Genomic DNA, 27,497 nt, shown 5'->3' with positions numbered 1-27,497 from the left:
GCGGCGTGTGGGGTGTCTGTGTCCCCCAATTTTTTCTCCATGGCAGCTGGGTTTGTTATTGTTTAGGAATCTCTGTGCCCAGTGCAGTGTTTTTTGGGGAGAGGGACAATTGAGAGAACCCCCCTCCCTGCCCCCGCTGCCCCCCATATAGCTCAGGCATGGGTGGGGCATGTCCCCTGCCCGTGTGCCCCCAGTCCCAGACAGGGGGCAGCCAGGGGGACTCTGGGGGAGGGGGATGGCTGCAAACTTCCCATCTAATACCAAAGAAAGTTTTGCAGAGCAGGAGTTTGGGGAGGGGGCAGGAGTGGCGGTCCCGGGGCTGGGGGCGGGAGGTTCCCCCCGGGGACCCCCCCAGGCTTGGGGGAGCCACCCCTCCCCCCCTCCCCGGCCAGGTCGGGCTGCGCCTCGCCTGGCTCGGGGCTCCCTGTGTTAGTTGGGGTCTGTTCCCGGGGCCCCCAAGGGGGTCCCGGGGCCCACAGCGGGCCGGGATCGGGGTCCCCCGGCGGCCCAGACCTGGCCCTTGCCCCCGGTGGCTCAGCCCGGGCCGGGCCCCCCCCGGCCGCCCGGCTATGGGGGCGCAAAGGGGAAATGTGGCGGGGCCCCGGCGGCACCCGGCGCCGTTTGGGGCGGCCTGAGCGGGCGGGGGGCGACGGCGGCGGGAGCGGGGCCCGGCGGCGGGGAGCCCAGGGACCGGGGCAGCCGGGGGCGGCGGCGGGGGGGCGCGGGGCCGCCCGGGGAGGGGGAAAAGGGCCGCTTGGGGCGGCGGAAGAAACACAGATGTCGGCGGCGCGGCGCCATTCGGGGCCCTGAGCAGGCAGCCAGCAGCCCTGTCCTCACCGCGGTCCGCACCGCGGCGCTAAATACCCGGATGCGCCGGCTGCTGACTGGAGAGCCAGACACAGCGCGGGAGGCGGAGAGGAGGCAGAGCTGAGCCTGCTGGGGGGGGACCGAGACCCGCAGACGGCGGGAGGGGCGGCCACTCACAGCCTGACAGACACAGAGGCACAGACCAGGCCCACGAGGGACAGAACCACAGAGAGGCACCTGGGCCCACCACCGCCAGGAGGGGACGCCGGTTGCAAGGGGGCGAACCCGTCTGCCCATTGCAAGGAGAAACCCTCCGCCCGGTGCCCATCTCGCAGGCCGGCCTTCCGCACGGCCACTTGGACGAAGCACCGCACGTGGCGAGAGCATCTGGGGGGCAGCAAGGCGGCTTGAGGACCCTGTGCACAGGGCTCTTCTGATTCCCTTGGCCCAGAGGGAAAGCAAAAGATGACGGAGAATTCCGCCTCAGCCCCTGCCGCCAAGCCCAAACGGGCCAAGGCGGCCAAGAAGTCAACAGATCACCCCAAGTACTCTGACATGATAGTGGCCGCCATTCAAGCTGAAAAGAGCCGGGCCGGCTCTTCTCGCCAGTCCATCCAGAAATATATTAAGAGCCACTACAAAGTGGGAGAGAATGCTGACTCCCAAATCAAGTTGGCCATCAAGAGGCTGGTCACCACTGGTGTCCTCAAGCAGACCAAAGGGGTTGGTGCATCTGGCTCTTTCCGCCTGGCCAAGGGTGATGAACCGAAGAAGCCACCCCCAGCTAAGAAGGCCAAGAAGGAAGTCAAGAAGGCCACGACGCCCAGGAAAGCAGCTAAACCCAAGAAAGCTGCCACCAAGTCCCCAGCCAAGAAGCCCAAAGCTGCCGCCAAGAAAGCCAAAAAGAAGCCAGCAGCCGCTCCAAAGAAAGCCAAGAAGCCAAAGACTGTCAAGGCCAAGCCAGTGAAGGCATCGAAGCCTAAAAAGGCAAAGCCATCAAAACCCAAAGCAAAGTCCAGTGCGAAGAAATCAGCCAAGAAGAAGTGAAGTGCAAGCCTGGGATCTTCTTTCTTGGACACTCTTCTTCACCTCTACTTCTGTAAATAGTTTTCTCCTTTATTCTCTTCTCTCTTTCTATTGCAACTTTATAAAAGACTGGACTATTATTTCCCTGAAATAGTTAAAATAATTCAATTACTAAAAAAAACAACAACGCAGTGCTGAGACTTGTCTTATAAGTGTTATTAGTTGGGTTTTTTTCCGTTGTAATCTTAGAGCTCTCTATTTTTTTTAATGTATGAAATACTTATCTATGTTTTGGGAGCGGGGGGAATCCATGTTGGATAAAAGGGAATTGAGTTCCCCAGTCTCCTAACAGCTCCAGGGTATCATACAGGTAAATTGGCTGTGCATGGAACTTGCCCATGCCAGAGTATGGGGACAAAGATCCCTAAATGAAGGGGGTCTGAGAAAAATAATTATGCTGGAAGATCATGACCACATGGGATAAATTGCTATAGCATAAATTACATTTTCTTTAACCTCAGTCTGATGGTTCAGCATTTCCTATATATATATATATATACTAATGACAGGGAGACCAGCTCATGATGCATGTGGTGTGTCTTCCCCACCCAGTGAGAGGAATGGACTGGAGTTGGTAATCTGTCCACCTACTTTGTTCTTTTGGGAGGAGGTTGCCATTTAACTGAGAGGCTTTAAATGGGGATCAGTGGAGATTTCCTGGTGGGATTTGCAAAGTGGATTTTTCCTAAAAAGGATGGATTTGCAGAAAATCGTGGGTGATGGCATTGAAGTGGAAACAGAGGAGTGAGATCTAATTCCCCCACCTCCTCAAAAGAAATGAGAGAAAAAAGAGGTTCTGCTTCCAACTGCATGAGAAGCATCGTCCTAATCCCTTCAGAGTCTAATATCTTGTGGATTAAGAGAAGGGGTTAAGAAACCATCCCTTCACCACTGACTGTTATGCTGGGTTCTCTGAGTGCTTTCCAACTCTGCAGCGCCCACTTCCTGATCCATAGCTTTGGTATGTAGCCATACATCTACAATAGAAAGGGCACCCGACCAACAGTTTCTTTAGGTGTAGATTTTTTTGATTGGTTGGGGAGGGGGAGGGAGAAATGTAACCGATACTGAATCTGTCAAAAGTTGCTTTATGGAACTGGAGCTGTGTACTATTATTGCTTCAGATGGGGGCGGGGGGGGAGTTGGGGAGGGGTGGTTGGGAGGGCAGTGTGGAGGGGATATTTCCAATAAAAACAAAAAAGTATATTTGGTGGGTTTGCTGTTTAAAACCAAGTGAAAATCTCAGGATTGACGCTTGTTCATTTTATTTTGTAAGTGTAATTTGTGCAGGAAATAATTTGCTGTCTTTGTAATTTTAGAGTTTAAAACAACAACAGCAAATAAATAGAGGAAGGTTGAAATTTCCCTCATTCACTGTCTTCTTTGTATTCTTTAGTATTTAAAAATACACAAGCTGGAGAGGGGAACACGGGGAGAAAGGGTTATGCGTGTGTGCACACATGGTTGGCTGGTAAGGTGTGATTACTCTTCCAACTTGTAAAAACACTGATAGCTCTCTGGTATGTAAGAAGGTGCTGGAGGGATAAGGAAAGTTTGCTGGTGCCTGAACTATAGATAAACCCTAGACCTAGAGCATGGGGTGTCACACAGGGTCGGAACAATTGAAAGAGATTGGGAGGGAAAGCTTCCTTCAGTAAAAGGGAGTGGTGATGAGGGGCATTTCACAAGCATAATGCCACCTGCCTTCTAGGTTGACAGACTGGGTATCCAAGCTAGAATACCCTGAGCACAGAAAGTGTCCAAATCACCTTCCATCTTTCCTGATTTGTCAAATGGACTCTGCCACTGAAATATTGTCAGTGTACTAAAAGAATCTTTTACTGCATCCCAGCTGGCGGTGGAAAAGCAGATTGTGAGGCCACTGCTCAGGCGCTCTGTTTCTGGGGAACATTTGTACAATTTTGCCGATGCTTTTCTGTCCTGACCTGTGCTAGCCTTTGCTATTCCAAATCTTGGCTAGAGTGGCAGATTTAACAGTAAGAAGGGTCAGCAAATGCTGCCTGCCTCCCCCCAGTCTGGGTCCCCCATCTCCCTCTTCCCATTTGCCAGTAGCAGAGAAGCAAAAAGATGGGCCCCGGTCCAGGTTTAGATTGTGGTCCCTCACATGCCATCACATGTCCCACATTCATTAAAATAAACTCTCACCTCCCCCACCCCTGCAGTCATCTCTACCTCTCCTCCCCCGTTCCCCTCCTCCCCAGCTCCATGCTTTGCCATCTGCTCTCTCTGGCCTGGACTGTGCACCAGTTCTGCTGCCTCCTAGAGCGAGGACCACTGCTCCCACCAAAGCCAGAACTGCTGTCCTAGAAGCCAGGGCCATGAATCACTACTGCTGCCACCAGAGTTGGAGTCAGAGCTGCTAGGAAGAGCAGCCTTGCTGGGTGCTGCTGCCCACATTTGAATTTGCCTGGTCAGTTGGAGGAGAGGAGGGACCTCCGATCATTGGTGGTACCTGCTAATCAGAATTCATGGCACAGCCACCATTTTGGAGGCCTCCCTCCCCAGGCAAATTCAAACGTGGGCAGTGGGGACCAGCGCATTGCTCTTTCTACAGATCCCAGCAGGCTGCAAACAATGGCAGCAGCGTATATGTTGTGTGGCTGAGCAGTGCTGAGCCTGCAGGGGTCCTCCAAGTGCATATGTAACCCACATACCTTCTGGGTGTGGTGTTTTGTCCCCTCTAGTGGCACCGAGACCACTTAAAGAGAGCGATAAAATGGGTCTGCTCATGCTGTAGTGTAGAGGCTCATGCACTAAGCTCCAGAGGTCCCAGGTTCAATCCTGTCCGCTGACGACTGGGGTCTATTGGCGTTCCACATGGACCCTGAGCAGCTGCACCACCTGTTCCTCTGCCATCTGCCCCCTCCCACTCGATTCTAGGGCCCCACTCTCACAAGTAACTTAGTCACCATAGCAAGGGGGCAGGGGTCCTCTTGCTGCTTCAGGGAAACTGCATGAGTTGCATGTGTCTACACTCTAACATCTCACCTGGCCATCAGCCCTGGGGTCCCACTCACCAACCTGTCCTGCTCTGCCTTTGCAAACTTCCCACAGCATTTGAGCGTGCCCAGCAGTGGCCGGGAGTAAAAGGAATTTCCTACCCTATCCAGAGTGGTAGCCGTGTTAGTCTGTATCACCAAAAAGAATGAGGAATACTTGGGGCACCTCAGAGACTAACAAATTTATTTGGGCATAAGCTTTCTTGGGCTAAAACCCACTTCATCGGATGCATGCTGTGGATAATATAGTCGGAAGATATATATATATATACACAGAACATGAAAAGACTGGGAGTGGATGGGTCATTACACAAAACATCTACCAATGTGATATATGCCATCATGTGCCAGCAATGCCCCTCTGCCATGTACATTGGCCAAACCGGACAGTCTCTATGCAAAAGAATAAATGGACACAAATCAGACATCAAGAATTATAACATTCAAAGACCAGTCAGAGAACACTTCAACCTCCCTGGTCACTCGATTACAGACTTCAAAGTCGCAAAACTTCAAAAACGGACTCCAATGAGAAACTGCAGAATTGGAATTAATTTGCAAACTGGACACCATTAAATTAAGCTTGAATAAAGACACGGAGTGGATGGGTCATTACACAAAGTAAAAACTATTTCCCCATGCTAAGTTCCCACACACACACACACACTGTTACTCACACCTTCTTGTCAACTGTTTGAAATGGGCCATCCTGATTATCACTACAATTTTTTTTTCTCCTGCTGATAATAGCCCACCTTAATTGATTAGTCTCATTATAGTTGGCATGGCAATGCCCATTTTTTTCATGTCCTCTGTGTATATATATTTTCCTACTGTATTTTCCATTGCATGCATCCGATGAAATGGGTTTTAGCCTACAAAAGCTTATGCCCAAATAAATTTGTTAGTCTTTAAGGTGCCACAAGTACTCATTCTTTCTATCCTATCCAACAGGGGTTGCAGCCACTGGGCATGCTCCAGTGCTGAAGGGGCTGCTGCTGGGAAATGTAGTTTATTTCCATAGCCTCCTCTTGCTGTGGGACACTGAGAGGCATGTGTGTCTGTCTGCCTGTTCCAGACTCTCCCACAGCACTCTCCGCAGCCATTCCACAGTCTAGTTCTGCCTGTCACTGCTAAATTCTGCAGAGCAATCAACATTTTTTTAGGACTACCCTCTCAACTGAAGGATAAAATAAGAAGCACAAAAATATGCTCTATTTAGACCTAGACTTCCAACTTAGTTATTCTCATGCTGGAAGATGTCTGAAAATGAAAACCATAAACACATACAAGTCTGGTTTTAGAAAGCAAAAAGACATTTATTACAAACTGCCTCCGGAGATCCTAAGCAGCAGAAACGATCATTCTTCTTCGAGTATAGTACTTGCTCATGTCGATTACATGTTATCTGTGTGTGCGCCACGTGCCCTGCTGCCCGACATTTTCCTGCTAGTTGTATCCATAGGGCCAACCCTAGCATCCCCTGGTGGCCTGTACTCATGCACCAGTATAAGGGGTGCTGCTAGCCCCGCATTCCTCCAGTTCCTTCTTACTGCCAGTGACGGCTGCTGGAACAGTCCTCTTCTCTTGCTTCGACAAGCCTCCCCTAGTGGTTTACAGATCTTTTCTTGTAAATAGTTAGTAGTTGTCAGTTCTAGTTCTTGTTAGGTAGCTAGTCCCCTTAATGGACATCGATCCCAGGACGGGGCATGCCCTGATCCTCAGGCTTCAAACCATATGCAGCTTATACTGAACCCATGCCAGTGCTGGTGAGCAACCCCCATTCCAGCTGCCAAAAGTGCTTGGGGGAGGCTCACGTCCAAGATAAGTGCAGGATCTGCAGGGGCTTCTGGCTGCATACCCCAAAGTACCGTTTTTTTCAAAGATAAGGTCTGGCTGCTTCCGCACCCAGCCTTTCTATCCAACATGGTGTTGCAATTTCACATCAACCAAGACATCTTTCTGCTGGTCTTCTTCCAAAAACCTCACAAGACAGAAGAACAGCGTCTGCATTCTCTGGACATTAGAAGGGCCTTAGCCTTTTATATTGACAGGACAAGACCCTTCCGCAAATCGACGCAGCTTTTTGTTGCGATAGCAGACAGAATGAAAGGGCTCCAGGTGTCAGCCCAGAGGAACTCGTCCTAGATCACGGCCTGTATCCGGGCCTGCTACAAGCAAGTGGGGACCCCACCTCCAGCCATTGTAAGGGCCCACTCAACAAGAACACAAGCATCTTCAGCGGCTTTCCTGGCACAAATACCAATGCAGGACTTTGTCAGGGCCATGACATGGTCATCAGAGCACACGTTTGCATCTCACTACGCCATTATCCAACAGGCCAGAGCCAATGCCAGTTTCAGGAGAGCTGTGTTATAGTCAGCATGCCCCTGAACTCCTAGCCCACCTCCAGAGATGCTACTGGTGAGTCACCTAACATGGAATCGACATGAGCAAGCACTCGAAGAAAAAATGGCTACCTACCTTTTTGTTGCTCACGTCCATTCCATGACCCACTCTCCTTCCCCACTGTCTGAGTGGACAGCGAGAAGAAACTGGAGGGGTGCGGGGCATAGGCGTCGACTTCTATGGGGGCCAGTGGGTGCTCGACCCCCTTCTGTCCCTGGCCCTGCCCTGACTCCACCCCTGACCCGCCCCCATTCCAACCCCTTCCCAAAGTCCCCGCCCCAACTCCGCCCCCTTCCTGCCCCTATTCCAACTCCTTTCCCAAATCCCCACCCTGTCCCTCTCTTCCCCGCCTCCTCCTCTGAGCGCGCCACAGTCCCGCTCCTCCCCCATCCCTCCCAGAGCTTGCTACAGCAGTTTGGCAGCGGCAAGCACTGGGAGGTAGGCAGAGGAGCGGGGACACGGCATGCTCAGGGGAGGAGGTGGAGGCCAGGGCTGCCCAGAGGGGGGGGCAAGTGGGGCAATTTGCCCCAGGCCCCACAGGGGCCCCCACGAGAGTTTTCAGGCCCCCCACGAGAGTTTTTGGCAGCAATTCGGCGGCGGGTCCTTCACTTGCTCCGGGACCCGCCGCCGAAGACCCCAAGCCCCCTGAATCCTCTGGGCGGCCCTGGTGGAGGCAGAGGAGGAGGTGAGGCGGGGCGGGGAGTTTGGCTGCTGGTGGGTGCAGAGCACCCACTAATTTTTACCCATGGGTGCTTCAGCCCCGGAACACCCACGGAGTCGGCACCTATGGTGCGGGGCCGGTGGCGCCCCTTATACTGACGCATGAGCATGGAGCTTTAGGGAACACTAGAGCCAGCCCTATGGATACCATTAGGGGAAAAATCTCCAGCAGCGGTGCATGCGGCGCATGCACACCTAACATGGAATCGACATGAGAAGCACATCTAGAAGAACAACAGATATAGGGTGACCAGATGTCCCGATTTGATAGGGACAGTCACGATTTTTGAGTCTTTTTCTTATATAGGCTCCTATTACTCCCCACCCCCGTCCCGATTTTTCACATTTGCTGTCTGGTCACCCTAAACAGATACGAAAGGTAGGTAACTGCTTTTTTATAAGCTTCCTGATCAACCCCTGCAGTCTGAAGTAGAAAGTCAAGAACTGCATATCAATTCAGCAAGTAGGACTCTGTCGTTGTGTCAAGGTTTAAGTTAGGAAAACGAGTAGTGCAGTACCACTGAAGCTGCACCTGTAGTAGTAGCTGATGATATCTCCAGAGACACTCTGCTTGGAACCAGCATATTGAAGATCCTGTAAGATGAGCTACAAACCAACAAAGCCAAAGATACCATAGATTATCTTAAAACAAAAAAATCACAACAAAGATCATGTAGATGAGCATGTCAACAATGAAGCAGGTCAAAGCTGTCTTCCTGCTGAAATAGGTTTGAAGTTCCCATCTGATAAGTCACTTTCCAGATTTAGTGTTATAACCTGACCTATTGTGTATATTTTATGTATTGATTCTTGCCAGTCCACTGAAAGTGATATACCAACTGTACAGTTTCCTTTTTTCCTGCAAACTACCATTTTTCATTTTCATTGTACAGAATGAAAAATGTACTGCATGTAGATTTGCATGTCAACTGCCTAGCATACCCATATCTTTCAGATTATGCATACTGTCACATTTGTTGATTGTCCAGGGGTACAGACACTCACAAAGTAATGTGGGTGATAGATTTTCAATGATGGGAAGAATATGGTAACATCGATGTCTCTTAATGGGAGGAGCAAACAACACATGCAGTCATATAGCAGCTCCACAGTTCACAAAGGGACATGGTATCAATGAAAATACACCTCTACCCTGATATAACGCAACCCGATATAACACAAATTCAGATATAACGTGGTAAAGCAGCGCTCTGGGGGGGCGGGGCTGCGCACTCCAGCGGATCAAAGCAAGTTCGATATAACGTGGTTTCACCGATAACGCAGTAAGATTTTTTGGCTCCCGAGGACAGAGTTATATTGGGGTAGAAGTGTATTAGGAAATGGCAAGAAATACTAAAAATATTGCTTGACACAGTCAAAATTTTAGCTAGTTTATGTCTCCCCTTCCACAGTCACTGTGAAGTATTGGAGAGCAACAATTGTGATATGAACTTGAGCATAATTAAGCTACTTGCCAGACATAATACAGCTTTTGCCCAACATATCAGTGACACCAAGAGAATCAAATACTTGAACAAGACAACTACTGATGAATTTATGAGTCTTTTGGTATCAGAAACCAGGAGGTGCATGTTTAATAGCTACAAATACGATAAGTTTTTGTTACTGTCATTGCAGATGCAACCACGGATATTAGCCATGTTGATCAAATAGCCATTTTGCTTCCTTGTGTTGGTATTGAGCATACTGAAGGAAAAGTAGATATAAAATATCACTTTGTTAGTTTTGTGGCAGTGAGGCAGATGCTGCATCCTTATGTGACCAGTTAACTAATGTTTTAGCCTGCAATTATGGATTACAACCCAAATATATGTCTGGACAGTGATATGATGGGACCAATGTTATGGCTGGGGCTCATAGAGGATTGCAAGCAAAAATGAGAAAATAGCTTTCAGGCAAGGGAGACAAAGTGTATGCACCATACATCCATTGTCCAACACATCAAATTAACCTAGTTTTGGGGCATGCTGCTGAAGTTAAGGCCAGTCCAGCCCTGAAGGTTTTCTTCACAACTTTGCAGAAATATATAAATATTTTGCGAACTCTAACCATCGATGGGAAAAACTAATGATTAGGTCTAAAAATAATCTGTATCTTCGAACTCTTGCTTGAGAGAGTACAGTTTTGCAAAGAGAAGAGGAACTTGATGGTGCACTGAAGAAGTTGGAAGGATTGATGCAACAGATAAAATTGGACAGGCTTCTGAAGAACAAAGAAGCCCTTTAAATCTAAAGGTTCTCTGCAAGACTAGATGGGCAGTGTGAATGAAAGCCACTGAGGCAATGATAGTAAATTTTCAGAGTATAATTGAATGCCTAGAAGATGGAACTGTTATTGAATGCAAGAGTCGTAAGACATACGTTGAGCAAAAAGCAACCTGTCTTTGATGGGTTGCAGAGTAGCAGCCATGTTAGTCTGTATCTGCAAAAAGAACAGGAGTACTTGTGGCACCTTAGAGACTAACAAATTTATTAGAGCATAAGCTTTCGTGGGCTACAGCCCACTTCTTCGGATGCATTGGATGTTCTACCTCAATCTGTTATAGTGGCATAGGATCTTACTCACAGTGGCTGCAGTCTCTGGAATCCTTTGGTCAAAGAAAATTGATCTGTTCCAAGTCCCCTGGATATTTGAGAGCACAGTGAATGAGCTATGCAAATTCAGATCTGAAGAAAAGTATGAGGAAATTATAAAAGAATCTCACAACAGGTAAGAAGCAATAAGGTTTGAAAGTGCAAACTATTTAAGTCATAGGAAGAGACATGTACACCGCATGGATGATGAATTTGCACATGATTCTCTGTTAGAAGCAAAAGATAACTATCAAAGGAAATAGTTAAGGTCTTAAACCAGGGGTCGGCAACCTTTCAGAAGTGCTGTGCCGAGTCTTCATTTATTCACTCTAATTTAAGGTTTTGCATGCCAGTAATACATTTTAACATTTTAGAAGGTCTCTTTCTATAAGTCTATAATATATAACTAAACTATTGTTGTAGGTAAAGTAAATAAGGTTTTTAAAATGTTTAAGAAACTTCATTTTAAATTAAGTTAAAATGCAGAGCCCCCTGGACCGTTGGCCAGGACCCTGCCAGTGTGAGTGCCACTGAAAATCCGCTTGCGTGCCGCCTTCGGCACGCGTGCCATAAGTTGCCTACCCCTGTCTTAGACAATATGATCGGGGAACTAAAATCTCAGTGTGAGAGATATGAAGAGGTAGTTATTCTATCTGGTTTCCTCCATCCCAGACAACTTAAAAATAACTTTAGAAAAGTCAAAGGAGGAAGTTCTTAAACTCATGGGAAAATACTCATATTTTTCTTTAAACTCGGTTCACAAGATTATGTCTTTCAAGATGTATTATTTTACAAAAGACACAGAGGTGTTCAGTTTGTCACTTGGAACACTCTTGTCCAGAACTACTTGAATTTCATAGAATCAAGTTCTCTTGATGATGTTTTACCTTACCAGAAATGGAAATGTGTTGGCTCTTTCTCACCCTACCAAGTGGCTGGTGATGAATGTGCAAAAAGTGTTCAACACTATTACAGACACGGCTGAGTGACCTTGCTCTCCTTAAAATTGAGAAAGGTGAGATTGCAAGATTGGAGCTGGACAGAATCATAGAGCAACTTGCCAAGGAAACGTGTTGCTGTGGTGCAAGGTTCCAATAAATGGAAACACACAAGCCAACACAGTTAGAGTCCACTTTTGTTTAGGCCTGTGATTTTTGATTGGAGTGTTGTGTGTGTTTTGTTTTTTACTTTTCATGTTTAAATAAGCCTAAGGCGACGTGACCATTGAACCCCAGGCAGCAGGTTTGCTGACCGAACTCTGACCCTTAAATCTGCCCCTGCCTGGACTTCAGTCATGACCTGCAGCAGCTCTGGCTTTTCCATTCCCCTCGGACATTCACATCCCTCTGTCTCTACATACTGCTCCTGGCCTGTGGTCCCAACTAGGGTGACCAGATGTCCCGATTTTATAGGGACAGTCCCGATCTTTGGGGCTCTCTCTTATATAGGTGCCTATTACCCCTGACACCCTGTCCCGATTTTTCACCCTTGCTATCTGAGCACCCTAGTCCCAACTGTCCTGTTCCAGTCCTGAGATCCCCCATGTATCTCAATCCTCCCCTGTAGTACCCACTTGTTATTACAGCTATGAGACCCATGCAGTGCTGGGTCAATGCCCCTCAATCCTTAGGCTGAGGTCGCTGACCAGAGCTGGGCACGTTTCAGTCACTGTACTCCTGCTCCGGCTCTCCCCACACCCTAGTCTTTAGTGTCAGCCGTGTCCCCTTAAATAAACTCTGTCGCTGATTGGTGCGCCTGTTGCTACTTTCTGATTGGCTGGTTCAGGTTCCGCCTCCGCCACATGTTGCCAGTATCGGGTTCTTTGCCGCTTGCCTTCTCGCTGTGAAGCTGGGCTGGAGCAATGTGGTGCAGCCGCTTTCTGAGCTACCCCCTCTCCCAGGGGCAATGTAGTTCCTACAGAGCAAGGACTGCCCTGGCCCAGCTCAACCACGTCCTGGAGGCTGAGCTAGAGAGCATCCGAGGCGCTGGTACCTGGAAGAGTGAGAGGATTATAACATCAAAACAAGGGCCACACATCCACGTAGAAGGCAGCAGAGGAGGTAGGTATTGCATCCATGAAATTTAACGCGTCTCCGGTGTTGGCTAGACAGGGGGAGAGGAGAGACACACAGCGCAGTTAGTAAAAGCCACAAAGGATTATGAGAAACTCCATATGAATTTAAGACTGTTTAGGGGAGAGAGCAGCACTGTAGCAGATGAAACTCAGCTTTAATATTCATTAGATAATGAACAGAGGCCAAAACAGTCTGACCCACCCATGTGCTGGAGGGAGAGAACCTGGATAGAGAACCCTGTGTGCATATGCAGTAAAAACATGAACATTATTATTGAGTGTACTTTATAAAAGACATGGAAAATGCAATATTATTTCAGGAAACTCCTGCTTTGGAGCAATGTGTTTTCAGATTACAAAAGAGGTAGTGAGATTATTGAATCAAGGGCAGTGAAGATCGATAGGTCCTGGGTAGTAGTTACATACACCAAAAGATTGCGGAATGAAGGATTGTTTGATTTAGCTGGGAGAAGTGTTTGAGAAGATTTAAAGCAGCATTGTCAGGCTAAAATAATATTTAAAAAAAAAAGTAAAACAAATAATATTGAACATCTAGTTTAATGGACATTGTTTGTACACTGTTTATTTTTTGTATTTCTCTCAGCTTGGACAATGATGTTAGATTAGCCAGATTCAGTTTTGTTTCTAGTCAATATATCTTTTGGGTTCTGCACAAGCACAATGTGGCAAGGCAGTTTGTGAACATAGTATGGGGCTTTTCATTTGTTTTTGTGTTTTTATTTGAATACTTTCTCTTTGAATTAAAAACCAAAACCCAATTCTGTGGGCATCAGTTTTTCTAAAACCTCATTTATTTTTGTTTGTTTTTAAACAAATACATTTTGGGCCTAATTTGGCCTGTCTTTATGCTTATAACTGACAGATTTATTATTATGAGGATTACTGTGAAAGATAGTCAGATCCTGCCCTCTTATGAAGTCCCATAATATGAGAGCCAGGGATCACTTGATGAAGCGAATGGCAAGTAAATTTAAAGCCAGTCAAAGGAAATACTACTTCTTGCTGTGTGTAGTCCAGCCTGTGGAATCCTCGCTGCAGGAGTCAAATACTGGAATTGGAGTGTTTAAAAAAGAGTTGGATGATTTTATGACCAATAATAACATTTGTGTTTATACCAGCTAAAATAAGGCAATCCAAACTCACACTTCAAGAAGCAGAGTGATCACTGCAGGGGTTAGGAATGAATTTGTTCCTTCTTTTTAAGGTTTTTTGGATGACAAACACAAGGCAGTAATATTTATGAGCACTAGACTGGGGCTTGGAAGATGAGTTCTTCGCTCTTCTGCAGATTTCTTGCGTGACCTCAGGCAAGTCACTTGGGCTATGTCTACACTGGCAATTGAACGACAAAACTTTTGTCTTTCAGAGGTGTTATCACCACCCCTCCACCCCCCTGAAAGACAAAAGTTTTGCCGACGACAGGCATCCGTGTGAACAGCGCTTTGTTGGTAGGAGCGCTCTCCTGCCGACAGTGCAAACGCTGCTCGTTGTGGGTGGAAGTTTTTTGTTGGCAGGAGAGCCAACAAACAGCGGCTACCCTGCATGCCTTTTAGCAGCACAGCCATGTTGTTAAAAGTTGTGTAGTGTAGACATAGCCTTAGGCTGTGTCTACACTAGAGACCTTACAGCGGCACATCTCTAAGGTCTCCTGTGTAGTTGCTCTATGTGGCAGAAGAGAACTTTCCTGTCAGCATAATTAAACCGCCCCCCACGAGTTGCGGTAGCTATGTCTCCCGCCGACATAGGACTGTCTATGCTGGCGCTTTTGTCAGTGTAACATATGTCACTCAGAGGTGTGATTTTCCCCCCCCCCCCCCCCCTGACAGACAAGCTTTTCCAGCAAAAGTGCTAGTGTAGACATAGCCTGACTCTCTGTCTCTTCAGACTTGAAATAAAGTGGAGACCAGGTGGGTGAGGTAATAGCTTTTATTGGACCAACTTCTGTTGGGGAGAGAGAGAAACTCTTCTTCAGGGCTGGGAGAGGTACTGTGAGCATCACCGCTAAGGGCAGGTCTACACCTGCACTGATGCAGCTGCACTGCTGTAGGGCGTCTGCTGAAGACGCTCTAAGGGCTAGTCTACACTGGCAACGCAGCGCTTTAACATGGCTTGTGTGGTCGTGGCAGAGCCCTGGGAGAGAGTGAAAAGTGTTCACCCACAGGCAATAGTCAGTTTTTGTCTTTTATCATTTTTCTGTGTGAGTTCATTTGAGACCGTAATGATTGTCTGGTTTCACACACATACAGTATTTGTTATTGGGGAATTTAGTGCATTGGCTGAGGTACACTGCATGTGTAGGATGCATGGATTTTGAAAGGTGTGTTGTGGGGGGTGTTGATCATTATAGCAGTGGAGATATGTCTGCAGGTTTTGTGTTTGTTGTTCTGGCAGGGTCTGGTGCTGCTTTGAGTTGGTGTGTATTGGTTTGTGGGGAGCTTGCTTCTGATGATGAGCTTGGGGAGTTGTTTGAAGGCCAGAAGTGAGGGATCAGAAAAGATTTCTTTCAAGATGAGGTCTTCACTTAGTATGGATTGTAGTTGTTTGATGAAACCCCATATGGGTTTCAGCGTGAGGTGATGCGATCTACTTCTCTGGTGGAGTGTCCTTGTTTGGTGAAGTTGGTTTTGAGTGTATTAATGTGTATATCCCAGACTTTCTCCTCGGAGCATATTCTGTAGTACCTGAGTGCCTGGCTGTAGATAACAGATTTCTTGGTGAGTTAGAGGTGGTTACTGGATCTATGAGGGTAGGTGTGGCAATCCGTCAGGTTTCTTGTATATGGTTGTCTGTAGGGTTCCATTGCTGAAGCTGATTGGGGTGTCCAGGAAGTTGATGCTAGTGTGGGAGTGTTCCAGAGAGAGTTTAGTGGACAGATAGTGGTTTTTGAAGTTGTGGTGGAAATCTGAGAGGGAGTTTAAGCCGTTTGTCTGGAGGATGAAAATATCATCAATGTATCTCAGGTATATCATTGGTTTCGTGGTGCTCTTATCCAGAAATTCTTCAAGGTAGCCCACGAAGAGGTTGGCATATTGGGGCATCATCCTAGTAACCAGGGCTGTTCCCATGGTTTGGACAAAGTGTTTGTTGTTGAATGTAAGATTGTTATGGGTGAGGATGTAATGGATGAGTTGGGAGAGCGTTTGGGGTGGATATCTGAGGGTTGTCCATTGTCTTGTAAATATTTGAGGCAGGCAGCCATGCTGTCATTGTGAGGGATGTTGTTGTATAGGGAAGTGATATGGATGGTGTTCCAAGGGAGATTGTTAATGTTATGGAGTTTGTGGAGGAAGTCGGTTTGTGTCCTGGAGGAAACTGGGCCTTTGTGCAGTGAGTAGTTTGAAGATGGTTTCTATGAGTTCCAATATTCCTTCAGTAAGAGTGCTGTGGCCAGATATGATGGGTCTGCCTGGGTTCCCTTGTCTGTGTATCTTGGGAAGCATGTAGAACAGCGGTGGGCAAACTTTTTGGCCCTAGGGCCACATCAGGTACAGAAGTTGTATGGAGGGCCTGGTAGGGAAGGCTGGGGGAGGCTATGCCTCCCCAAACAGCGAGGTATGGCCTGGCCCCCACCCTCTATCCGGCCCCTGCACCCTATCCAGCCCCCCTGGAACCCCCCCCATATCCAACCCTCCCTGCTTCCCACCCCTGACTGCCCCCCGGGACTCCCGCATCCTATCCAACCCTCCCTGCTCTCCCCGCCCCACGTTACCGGTGGGGTGGGGGAAAGGAGGGCTCAGTCCTTTCCCTGTGCGTTTCCCCTGCTTGTTTGGCTGCTCTCCCTGGCAGTTGGACAGGGCTCACTCCCTGTCTGGGCTTGGCTGATGGGGACAGGGGCCAAGCATGCTGGGGGTGGAGGGGGGCCCTGGCTTGCTCTGTCCCTAGCAACAGGGCCCAGGCCCCTTGACCGCCCCCCCCCCCCAACACCTCCCTCCTGCTCCTCACCCCCCTCCCGGAATTTCCCCCGCCCCCTGACCACTCCGCCCTGGAGCACCAGCTCTGGCGGCGTTATAGCCCTGCCGCCCGGCTGGAGCTGCAGCCACACTGCCCAGGCGCTGGGAGAACTGTGACTGCAAGGGAGGGAGGGGAGCAGAAGGGGAGGGGCTAGGGACTAGCCTCCGCCCCACTCACCCTGCTGCCGGGAGTTGGGCTGGCTCCTCTGCAAGCCTGTCCTGACCCCGCTCCCTGGCAGGAGCTCGGGGCCAGAGGGAAGGGTCCTGCGGGCCAGATGTGGCCCACAGGCTGTAGTTTACCCCCCTCTGATGTAGAAGGTGCCTGGGATGGGTTAGTAGGGGACGAGTTTGTAGAGTTTCTCTTGGAGTTGTTTGGGGAAGGATTTGATGATATTCTTAAGTTCCTGGGTAAATTGCAGTGTGGGGTCTTTTTTGAGTTCTTTATATTAGGTGGTGTCAGAGAGTTGTCAGTTGGCCTCATTAACATAGTCATCGTGTCTGTTGGTTTGATCACTATCTGGTTGTTAGATTTTAGGACTGTATGGCTGTCCTCTCGGTGGTGGATAGATTATGGTGGATTGCTAAGGATTTCACAATCAGTTTTTCCCCCTGAAGCAATCAATGTAATGATCACGGATGTGGTTTCGTCTGCTCTGTGGTATCCAGTCTGATTGTTGGTGGGGACGTGGTAATTGTGAGTGATGTCGTCATTCTTTGAAGAGGAGACAGTGGAAGAATTGTTCTAGTTTTCCACATGTTAGTATGGCATCCGCTTCTGTAGTGGGACAGAAGCTCCGTCCCTTGGAGAGTACAGATAATTCAGCTCCATAAATTGATGACGTTTGGGTGTCGAGTAATGTCCATGTAGTAGGTACGGTGCCATGGTTTCTCCCAGAGGTGTTCTGGGTCAGTGTTGTTCTGTGGGTTGTGGAGTAGTTGTAGTTGGTTCCACTTTTTGTTTGTGTTGGATGGCTGTCCTGAGGTGTTGTGTTTTTTGGTTTGTTTGTTTGTTTGTTTGTTTTTATAATTGTTTTGGATTTCTTGCATCATTTCCAAGTAACTTCCCTGTTTTTGTTTTTGTTTGTTTTTCTTCCAGTGTGTGGTGCACTTTTTAACAATGAGGGTAATTAATCATGGGAACAAATTACCAAAGGTGATGGTGGATTCTCCATCACTGAAAATTTTAAAATCAAGATTGGATGTTTTTTTTTCTATAAGACATGCTCTAATCCAAACAGGACTTCCCTAAATTAATTCCTATGCCCTGTGTTATGCAGGAGGTCAAATAGATGATCACACTGGTCCCTTCCGGCCTCAGCATTGTGAATATCTGCCTCGGTTTCCCCATCTGTCAAATGGGAATATTAATAATGTTGCCTTTCTCCCACACTTTCTCTGTCTGTTGCTATGTTTTGTTATGATGCCCAACACAATGGAGCCCCAGTCACAGTTGGGCACTATTGTAATACAAAGAATAAAAATTGGCCTGGTACACTGAGAGTAGGAGCTCTAGTTTTTTGACAAAACCCATGGAGAAAATGCAGACTTTCTACCCCACTGTATATAAATTTCAAAACCCACTTAAAAAACCTAAGCCACTCACATGGCCAACCTCCATCTTCCATGAGCTGTTCGGTTGTATCACTCTGGGATATACTGTAGAAATGTAATATTCCTATTGTATAAAAGGCTTAACCCACACCTGGCTGTTGATGATTAGTGTCTGTGACTGCATATCCCTGTCTAGACAAGTACCTATCTCTGGCAGTATTTCGGCCCATTTATACTAAATCACAACAGAAAAACCAAACAAACAGAACTGGGGAAGCTGACTTCCTGATGCCCCCTGATATGGTTAATACACAGGTAAGGACCTGTCTACAAGAGAGAACAACCTTTGACCGTGTCTTGAGATAGCATATTGCAGCTCAGTCCTCTGACACTGAGGCTTTTGTAGTATATCTTAAGCCCTTAGGCGCTAACTCTGTTCTACAAATGGAATTAAGAAACTGTGTTTAAACATGCTTGTTGCTAACCTGGTTTTTAAGGGCCTAGGATGACCCTGATCCTGCAAACATATGCATATGCTTTAATTTAAGCATGCGAGTGATCTCCTTAAATTCAATGGGATTACTCGTGTGAGTAAAGATAAGTATATGCATAAGTATTTGCAGGATATGGGGTCATGGTTTGGCAAGCCAGTGTGATCAGGGCCTAATTTTGCTGCTTTCTACACATTTAAAACAAACACCCCCCCCACCCCCTGTTTTTTGTTGTTGTAGTTTAATTGGTGGTTTTTTTGTTTTGTTTTAAAGATGGTTTGATCCTGTCTGCATTAACTGGCCATAATGAGGGTTTATTTGGATGGAAAGCTCTTTGGGCCAGGGGTGGGTGTGTGTGTGTGTGTGTGTGTGTGTGTGTAACACCTAGCACAATAAGACTCTGATACTGAGGCCTTTGGCTTCTACCACAGTATAAATGTTAAACAGAAATAATAAGCATTGGTCCTTATCCGTTCCCAGCCCTTTGTGTCTGGGACCTGCCACAATGGTGACGGTTGAAAGGGGGTTGTCAGTGTCAGTTTCAGAATCCCATTTTTGTTTTGTGAACACCTATTGTATTTCAACCTTCATTTCAAATGTAATCTTCAGTATGGCTTGGAGCATTCAGTCTGTAGCAGGAACTCAACCCCATGTCCAGAAACTGTCTGAAAAGCTGGGACAGAGCACAGCAATCCATTCCTGGAGCAACGGGGGTTCTATTGGCAGGGCCAATAATGTTGACTGATTCCCTCCCTGCCTGGAAGCTGGCGGTGGGTGTTGGACGAATCCCCAGAGGAAGAGCAGGCACAGAAAAGGTGTCAGAGGCTGTCTTAAGACATGCTGTCTGAGTCATTGCCAGAAACAGCTAGAGGGAGTGGAGGCAAGCAGAGCTTGGCTTCCCCTAAGGGACAGAACCAAACCCAGGACTCACCAGGGGGAGAGGACACTGAGGAGGCTGTGTCCAAAGTTTGTTGTTTTCAATAGATCTGTAACGATCTTGAGCTTTTCAAGAATAAAGTGTGTGTGAGAAATTCCTTTGCTAAGCCTGTGTGTCCTTGCTTTGCTGCCATGTTGTCCTGGGAGGGGTTAACTAGAAAAAAATAGCGATCCCACAGCCAGATGGACTCTGGGGAATGTGTCTAAGCAACTGGGGGCTCCAAGGCTGGGGCACTGGTTCCTGGCTCTGAGGTTCTTGGACTATGGGGTCTCAGTGCCCACGAAGGGTGTCAGATGTAGGGCCTGCACCTGGGAGTATGCCTGAAAGACCTAGTGGTAGGAATAGTGACCAGTCGCTACCCAGGCCCAGGGAGCTTAGCAGCACAGGGGATTTGTGGTTGGAGCCAGTCACAACTGACTGGAATCTGTTCAGAGAGAGGGACTTGGTTGTGACATTGGTTTTCTATTTAGGGCCTGGAAGAGGTGATACTTGCTCATGTTGTCATCTGAGAATTGGTTTGCCTACTTTTATCTGAGTTTTCAGATTTTCATCCTATATTCAAAAAACAAAGTGACCAGAAAAAGCCAGAATTTTAGCGCTGTCCTTGAATCAGCCTTTTTTTGGAACCTGAATTTAAAAACCAGTACAACCGGAAACTCAGCCTGCCTGGTGAAGCAAAAGGCCGCCTGTCTCCTGCTGGATGGAGATCTCAGATAGACAGATCCTCACTGCCATGCCTCTGCTTATGTGAGGAGAGAGACAGAGGAAACTGGCTAAACCGTTACAAGAAGAACAGGAGTACTTGTGGCGCCTTAGAGACTAACAAATTTATTTGAGCATAAGCTTTCGTGGACTACAGTCCACTTCAATAATGGGTCATTGTGAAGCAATTGAACTTATCTACTTTTGCTCAATAATCAGCCCAGGGGGCATGCTGGAAATGTGACATAAGAATGTTTCCATGGTTCCGGGCACATACCTGGCTGCTTTTGGTGTGTTAACTTCAGTCCTGCTATTGGCTGAGGTTTGCTCTATTGTCTTGCTGCATCAGGGGGTGGGTAGGATTTATATGCATTGCTCACTCCTTCCTGCCCTCCTCCTCTTTGCAGAGATCCTGAATTTCTGTGCTAATAACTATCTAGGGCTCTCCAGCCACCCTGAGGTGATCCGCTCTGGACTAGAGGCCCTGGAGAAGTTCGGAGCTGGTCTCAGCTCTGTCCGTTTCATCTGCGGGACTCAGGTATGGGTGGGGCTGGAATCCAGAGTGGAGTAGTAGCCTTTCCCTGGGTCTAAAACCCAATAATCTGTCACCAAGCCACACTGCTCCCAGGTGGAACCAAGTAGAGTGCTTAAGGTCTAGCCCCTCTTTTCTCTCCTCTTCTCCCCTACTTGTTTCTCCTTTCCTCCTCCATTGCTCTCTTCTCCTGTCCCTCTCCCCATGGATGTGCTGTCCCCACTCCCTTCCCTTTACTCCTCACTCTGTGGTATCCCGTCCCCCCACCCCTCCCCTTACTGTGTGAGCCTGTCCCTTCCACTCCAACAAATAACCAATTATAATAATTAATGGAGATATCCCATCTCCTAGAACTGGAAGGGACCTTGAAAGCTCATTGAGTCCAGCCCCCTGCCTTCACTAGCAGGACCAAGTACTGATTTTGCCCTAGATCCCTAAGTGGCCCCCTCAAGGATTGAACTCACAACCCTGGGTTTAGCAGGCCAATGCTCAAACCACTGAGCTATCCCTCCCCCTGGTCTCCACATCGGCTCCTGGGAGAAGGCAAAGCCCTCACTCCCATGCATATTAATTAGCTGCCATTCTCCATGATTTCTTCCCAGGATCTTGATTTCCCCCAAACCAATCCTATATCCACCACAGAGGAAAGAAGCCTTCAGCTTTGCCTCCATAGTTACCTATAACAACAGAGCAGGCATGCTGCTCGCGTGCTTCCCTTTCTCTGAACACTTATCAGCACATGCATGTCCACACAGATACAGCTCTACATGCTTATCCGTACACATGGCCACACAGACACCCCCCTACATGCACTGTCAGTTTAAGGGTATAAAATAGGCTTTCTCGTTAAACCAATAAAAAAAAACCCAGAGTTGTAAAAAACCCTGAGGCTCTCTAGTTATAAAATAAACACCCCAAATTTCCCAGGGCCAGACCTGCAGCTACAATAACTTGAGGTAGCTTCCATGGCATCAATGAAACTACCCCAGTTTACATCAGCTGAGGATCTGGGCCCTTTGTGTGGCACTTAAACTTTTTGGGGCAACGTCTCAGTTAAAAATGGTAAGTGCCTCAGCGCAAGTGCCCTGTGTCTGTGTTGGTTTGGAGTCTTGTGGTTGTAGTGATTGGTTTGTGGGACCAAAAATTATAACCACAATTTAGGTTCCTTTGTGAGAAAACTCATCTGGAAAAAAAATAGGCATCCCACGCAGAAAACCATGGCAAGCAGGGAACTCTAGCTGGACCACTGGTCATGTTAATAGAAATCCCTCACTCTCTGTTTTGGCTCTTTCTAGAATATACACAAGAACCTGGAAGAGAAGATCTCTCGTTTCCACCAGAGAGAAGACGCCATCCTCTATGCCAGCTGCTTTGATGCCAATGCTGGTATCTTTGAGGTTCATAGTGCATGTGTTGTGTTTTGTGTGTAGGGGACAGCAAGGGGAAGGGCTACATAGGCAACAAGCCAAGCTCCCAAAGCAGTTGCTTCTGCTGCTAATCACATTTCCCTCAGCAGGTTGCAAGCTGAAGTTAAGGGAGATGAGATAGGGATAGAGAGAAGACCCAATGGCTCTGTGTGCTGCTGGGGTGGGGGACTGAGGTGCCATGGAGCTTTCTAGTCAGCCTTCATCTCCTCCTTCCTAGTAGGGTGACCATCACAACGAATCCTAAGTTTTGGGTGGGCCTCTGCAGTGGAACCCATCCAGCTGTCTCCTCAGAGCGACCATCACTGTTGGCCACCTTCTGCAAGCCCCCAACATCCCCAACCTGAGCTCTCTGGACCCGCTCACATGAGAATTCAAAACGGATGCAGCCACTCCACCTAAAAAGTAGGGGAGGCGGCTCATGCATACTGGCGAGGGTGGCTGAGGCCTGCAGGGGAGGATGGGTAGCCCCTTGTGGGTGCATGGTGATGGCGAGGATCCCAAAAGTGTGGGACAAGGGGCGACTGTCCCCAACCTAGGCCCAGCCCTGGTAGAGGAAGTCAGCGCATTCTGTAGGGTTGGCAGAGACGTGGCTTATGGAACAAAGAATGCAAAGGGAGAGGAACCCCATGGCGGGGAAAAGGAGCTGAGAGATAGAAGCCTTAGTGGTGTATCCCATGACATGAGGAGAGACGTGGTGCCCTGACACTGCTCCATGAGTGGCCTGACCACCAATAGGATGCAGAGGGTTCTGGTGGTCGGCTAGTGAGGCTGCCAAGCCAGAGTACTGTGGCGACACAGAATTTTGCTCATGCATCTAGCAAGGACACTCCCCCCGTAACCCACCGCAGCCCATTGTTTTGCTGTCTGCAGGCACTGCTGACCCCAGAAGATGCAGTGCTGTCGGACGAGCTGAATCATGCCTCCATCATTGACGGGATCCGCCTGTGTAAGGCCAGTAAATACCGCTACAAGCACATGGACATGCAGGACCTGGAGGCCAAGCTGCAGGATGCACAGGTACAAAGACGTGGTCTACCCTGGGGATGCACTCGGTCTGTGACCCCCTGCCAGTCTAGGAGCAAGGTGCCCATCTCCCAGAGAATAACTTTGCATCTCCTAGAGGAGTAACCTCCTTTGGCCAGCATTCGAAGCCGCCTTGCTAGACTCTAGGGAGAATCCAATCCTTTGCTCGTTGGCAGGAGGAAGCCTGCCAGAATGTGAGCTCAAGGGTGGATGGAGGGGAGATGGTGGGTGGGGGCCATATAGTCACGTACCGGGAGTACTAGACCCCAGTCTCCATTTCCTCCCACTTCCCAAACATATTTGCTCAAGCTGTTGTCTTTACCCATGATCCCTTGCAGCCTGCCACACTCTCTTCCATAGAAACACCGCCTGAGGCTGGTGGCTACCGATGGTGCCTTTTCCATGGATGGTGACATCGCCCCGTTGAAGGAGATCTGCAGCCTGGCCCAGAAATACCAGGCCCTCGTCTTCATCGATGAATGCCATGCCACTGGCTTCCTTGGGCCCAATGGGCGGTACAAGACCAGACCTTCCTGCTAGTCCCACGTCTCACTCTCTGGGGCTAGACCAGCCACGGGTTTGAATAGGGGGTTTCTTTCTTGTGGGGCTGTGGATCCTTAGAGCCACTAGTCCTTGAAGGGATCCCCACCTGGCCATTGACCTCCCCCGCCCCCTTACGAGATGGTAGCACCCTCCTTTCTACACCTGTCTTTGTGTCAGGGAGTGGCATAACGGGGGTGGGCTCAGATTTTGGGGGTAGCATTCTCAGTCTTGGGGCGTGGGTGGGTGGGGGCCTGTTCGGAGCATACTCAGAGGGGCTGTGTCTCTGCTCTGACTTATGAAACCACCAGTTTGCTGTGTGCAGGAAGTAAGAGCAGTCTGCACTGGGGAGGGATGAGGAGCCCACGCGCCGAGCCCCCAGCTCTGCCTTTGCTAGCAGGGCTGGCTCCCTCCTGCAGGAGGCGACCTCACCCCATCTGGAGAGAGAACTCCCCTGAGGAGGCCAGCCAGGCTGGCTAGCCATGCTTCCCTGGCCTGCTCCCTGCTGCTTTACGCTGCCGCTGGCTGGACAAGGCCTTCCCACAGCACGGCACATCGGGATTTCACATCCCGCATCCATAGCTACTGTCCTGGTTCTGCGTATCCTTCGTTTTAGCACAAAGCTGGTGGTGGGAATGCAAATGGGTGGCGGTGCCCATTGGGTTAACCTGCCACTGGAGGCGTGGCTATTCCATCAGGACTGGGAAAACATCAGAGCCATGCTGGAGAGAAAGTGGCAATGAACTGGTGCCAGGGCACAGCCACCACGGCCCAGCCCCCCAGGTCGGAGCTGCCAGGGCTGATGGGGTCGTGTTCTCTCCTCGCAGGGGTACTGATGAACTGCTGGGGGTAATGGACCAAGTGGACATTGTCAACTCAACGCTGGGGAAGGCACTTGGAGGAGCAGCAGGTTCAGATATTCCCCTTTCTGGGGCCTTGTCTTTCTACGTGGCCCTGTACCCGAGAGTTCCCCGAAACCCTTCTGCCCCCTCCCTTTAACAGTACAGAACCGATGGGGAACACCAAGACATGGACAGGAGCTGAAGGGCCTGGACCCAACGAGGGTCACTACAGCAAGGGTGAAGGGGGTCTAGCAAGCCCTGCCAGGTGCACCCTCCTCTGACCTCCCTTTGGAGACGTCACACCTGGGCACCCAAGAGGGAACCCTTTAGTGAAACTAACCAGCTGGGATCCCAGGCACTGCTGCCTGTGTTACCGGGGCGGGGAGGGGGGGGTGTTTCCTGGGGTCCCGTTGTTGGCTGTTCCTCCCCGTCCCAAAGGATGCTCTCTTTCTGTCTCCTCCCGCTGCAGGTGGCTACACAACTGGCCCCAAGGCCCTTATCGACCTGCTGCGCCAGCGCTCCCGCCCGTACCTCTTCTCCAACAGCCTGCCTCCTGCTGTCGTGGGCTGCGCCTCCAAGGCCCTGGACCTGCTCATGGAGAGCAATGCCATTGCGCAGTCCATGGTGGCCAAGACCAGGCGGTGAGGGCTGAGGACCTGGGATCCTTTCTCTGGGGGAGACCCCCAACAAGCCCCTTCTCCATGCAGTCATTTCCCTGCCCATCTCGCCCCTTGGCCAGTAGACTCCTTTCTGCTCAGGAGTGAGTTGTCTCTGGTTCTTTTCCCATCCTCTGCTGATAGCACCACCTGTGGTTTCCAGGGAGATGGCTGTGATATCATAGCTGTGAGATTACCTAGTGCAAGCTCCAGCATGATCCCACATGCCAGGCACCAGTCTGGATGTGGAAGGCGCCATGATAGCCAGAGTGGCACAGCGGAGCCTGCCACGAGGCCTTTGAGGTGGGCAGAAAATAGGAGGGGATCTCGGAGGAATGGCCCGTTCCGCACGCAGGTTGGGTGGTGCGGAGTTTGATCCTGGCCGTGGAGAAGCTAGGACAGTGCAGAGCCACGCAGGTGCCAGAGCAGTGGGCTGAGGGGGAAGGGCTTCGCCAAGCAGGGATGATGTGCTCCTCTTCCCCTTCCCCCCCGGGCAGGTTCCGAAGCAAGATGGCTGCAGCCGGATTCAGCATCTCGGGGAATGATCACCCCATCTGCCCTGTGATGCTGGGCGAGGCCCGGCTAGCGTCCGTGATGGCTGATGACATGCTGGAGAGAGGTAAACCCAGATAGGGCTGGGGCTGTCAGGTGGTGGTGTCACGTGCAGATGAAGGGATGGCCTCTGATCCTCTTTCGCTGTAGCTATCTTACTCCATGTCTGGTAGCCGTAGGGGATTTTCTGTACCTCCTCAGCCCCTCCAGCAATGGGGAAGCGCCCCGCTCTAGTTATTCCCTTTCACATTGCCTCGGCTTTGCTATAGGGCCTTGGAGAAGAAATTTTCCCCATCCCGCCAGTCTGCTGGGCAGCACATATACCATTTGCCCTTCCCATTGCTTCCCTCGCAGCTCTGTAGGGGGCGCCCTTCCAGCACCAGCATGGAGTTGTGTGCTGCTGTGTCTGATTCCTGCTTACCGGGGGGTGGGGGGGGAAAGGAGCTAAAACCCCTGAAGACTCCCTCCCACCAGTAAACGAGCCCCAGTATTAATGTTTGCCTCCCCCTTGCACATGACTCTCATCACCAGGCATTTATGTCATCGGCTTCAGCTACCCCGTGGTCCCCAAGGGGAAGGCGCGGATCCGGGTGCAGATCTCAGCCGTCCACAGCGAGGACGACATCGACCGCTGCGTGGAGGCCTTCACAGAGGTGGGGCGTAAACATGGAGCGTTGCCCTGACTAACCAGCTAGCACAGGGGATGTGATGGGGCCTTTCTCAGCCTTTCCACAAGCAAGACCGTGCCTAACCTGGGGAAGAACCATAACCAGAGTGATGCCCTGAAGATAGTAGGATGTTGAAGATAAACGGATCCTGGCCTCTGGGAGGTGTTAGCCACCATAGCGTTCACAGTGGTGGGGGCGATGGTTTGGGGGTGGCTCTTCATGTTACAATACATATTAAAGATTCGACCAAGACATAAAATCAGCACAAACAAGCATCTTGGTGTGATTCTCCCATCCCAGGCCTGCAGTCTGTTCTTCCCCTCCTTCCCACTGCTGCCTGGAGGGGTGGGGAAATGGTGTTTCCCCCTGAAGACGGTCGTGTGGGGTTAGAGCCTGCTGTTAGTAACCATTGTACACTTAAAAGGCATGGTTCATCTTAGCCCCTCTAAACCGTTCCAGTGGCATAAAGGGGCTGGAAAACCAGCAGATCTGGCCCCCAGGGAATTCCCCCAGTGCAGATGGGAGCTGGCATAACAGCTCTATGTCATGCCCATTGGTGCACCACCTCACTCTAACTGCTGTAAAGGGCCCATTAGCCCTGACTGGGATATTGGTGCCACTGTAGCTAGGGGGTTGGGGCCACTCTCCCCTCTCTGTTAATAGTTTCCATGCCGCATTGGCCATTTTAAGCCCTTGTGCTGTCCCGGTCTTCAGAACGCTTCACCTCCTGTGTCTGTCTCTCCTGTTCCTTCTGTAGGAGGGAGAGGGCATGCAGCTCAGTAGATAGACCAGCAGCATTGTACCCCGTGGCCTTCTGGTGTCTCGTCAGGACTAGGCCACGGGTTAAACAGGCTGGGTTGGTTCTTGGTACCGTTCTTACCCAGTCTACAAACAA

The 27,497-nt window shown here is 49.5% G+C and overlaps 2 protein-coding genes across 4 annotated transcripts; both read left to right on the top strand.

Annotated features, from left to right (window-relative positions):
• The first annotated feature begins 887 nt into the window (after positions 1 to 887).
• Positions 888 to 3,263, top strand: LOC128839125 (histone H1.0). Its single transcript, XM_054031833.1, has one exon. It carries the CDS (start codon positions 1,273 to 1,275, stop codon positions 1,852 to 1,854), a length of 582 nt encoding a protein of 193 aa, XP_053887808.1. The 5' UTR covers positions 888 to 1,272; the 3' UTR covers positions 1,855 to 3,263.
• A 9,191-nt stretch (positions 3,264 to 12,454) lies between these two features.
• On the top strand, positions 12,455 to 26,864 carry GCAT (glycine C-acetyltransferase). Of its 3 annotated transcripts, none has more exons than XM_054031813.1 (9): positions 12,455 to 12,696; positions 20,803 to 20,900; positions 22,190 to 22,291; positions 23,192 to 23,338; positions 23,705 to 23,859; positions 24,712 to 24,794; positions 25,196 to 25,367; positions 25,880 to 26,001; positions 26,466 to 26,864. In XM_054031813.1, exons 1-9 carry the CDS (start codon positions 12,498 to 12,500, stop codon positions 26,615 to 26,617), a joined length of 1,230 nt encoding a protein of 409 aa, XP_053887788.1. In that variant the 5' UTR covers positions 12,455 to 12,497; the 3' UTR covers positions 26,618 to 26,864. The 3 variants fall into 3 exon arrangements, with proteins under 3 accessions (XP_053887788.1, XP_053887780.1, XP_053887796.1); XM_054031805.1 differs by having other exon boundaries at positions 12,456 to 12,696; positions 20,770 to 20,900; XM_054031821.1 differs by lacking the exon at positions 12,455 to 12,696 and adding an exon at positions 16,994 to 17,012 and having other exon boundaries at positions 20,770 to 20,900.
• The last annotated feature ends 633 nt before the right edge of the window (positions 26,865 to 27,497 follow it).

Source organism: Malaclemys terrapin, chromosome 1, assembly GCF_027887155.1.
Source record: "Malaclemys terrapin pileata isolate rMalTer1 chromosome 1, rMalTer1.hap1, whole genome shotgun sequence".
Lineage (NCBI taxonomy): Eukaryota > Metazoa > Chordata > Testudines > Emydidae > Malaclemys > Malaclemys terrapin.
Note: the sequence above shows the minus strand (reverse complement) of the source record. Positions and strands in the feature narration are given on the sequence as shown.

Coding starts and splice junctions, on each gene's coding strand:
- GCAT (XM_054031805.1), top strand. CDS start 12,498: ATGTGGTGCAGCCGCTTTCTGAGCTACCCCCTCTCCCAGGGGCAATGT. Junction 22,292..23,191: donor CCAATGCTGGTATCTTTGAG/GTTCATAGTGCA, acceptor TGCTGTCTGCAG/GCACTGCTGACCCCAGAAGA. Junction 25,368..25,879: donor ATGGTGGCCAAGACCAGGCG/GTGAGGGCTGAG, acceptor CCCCCCGGGCAG/GTTCCGAAGCAAGATGGCTG.
- LOC128839125 (XM_054031833.1), top strand. CDS start 1,273: ATGACGGAGAATTCCGCCTCAGCCCCTGCCGCCAAGCCCAAACGGGCC.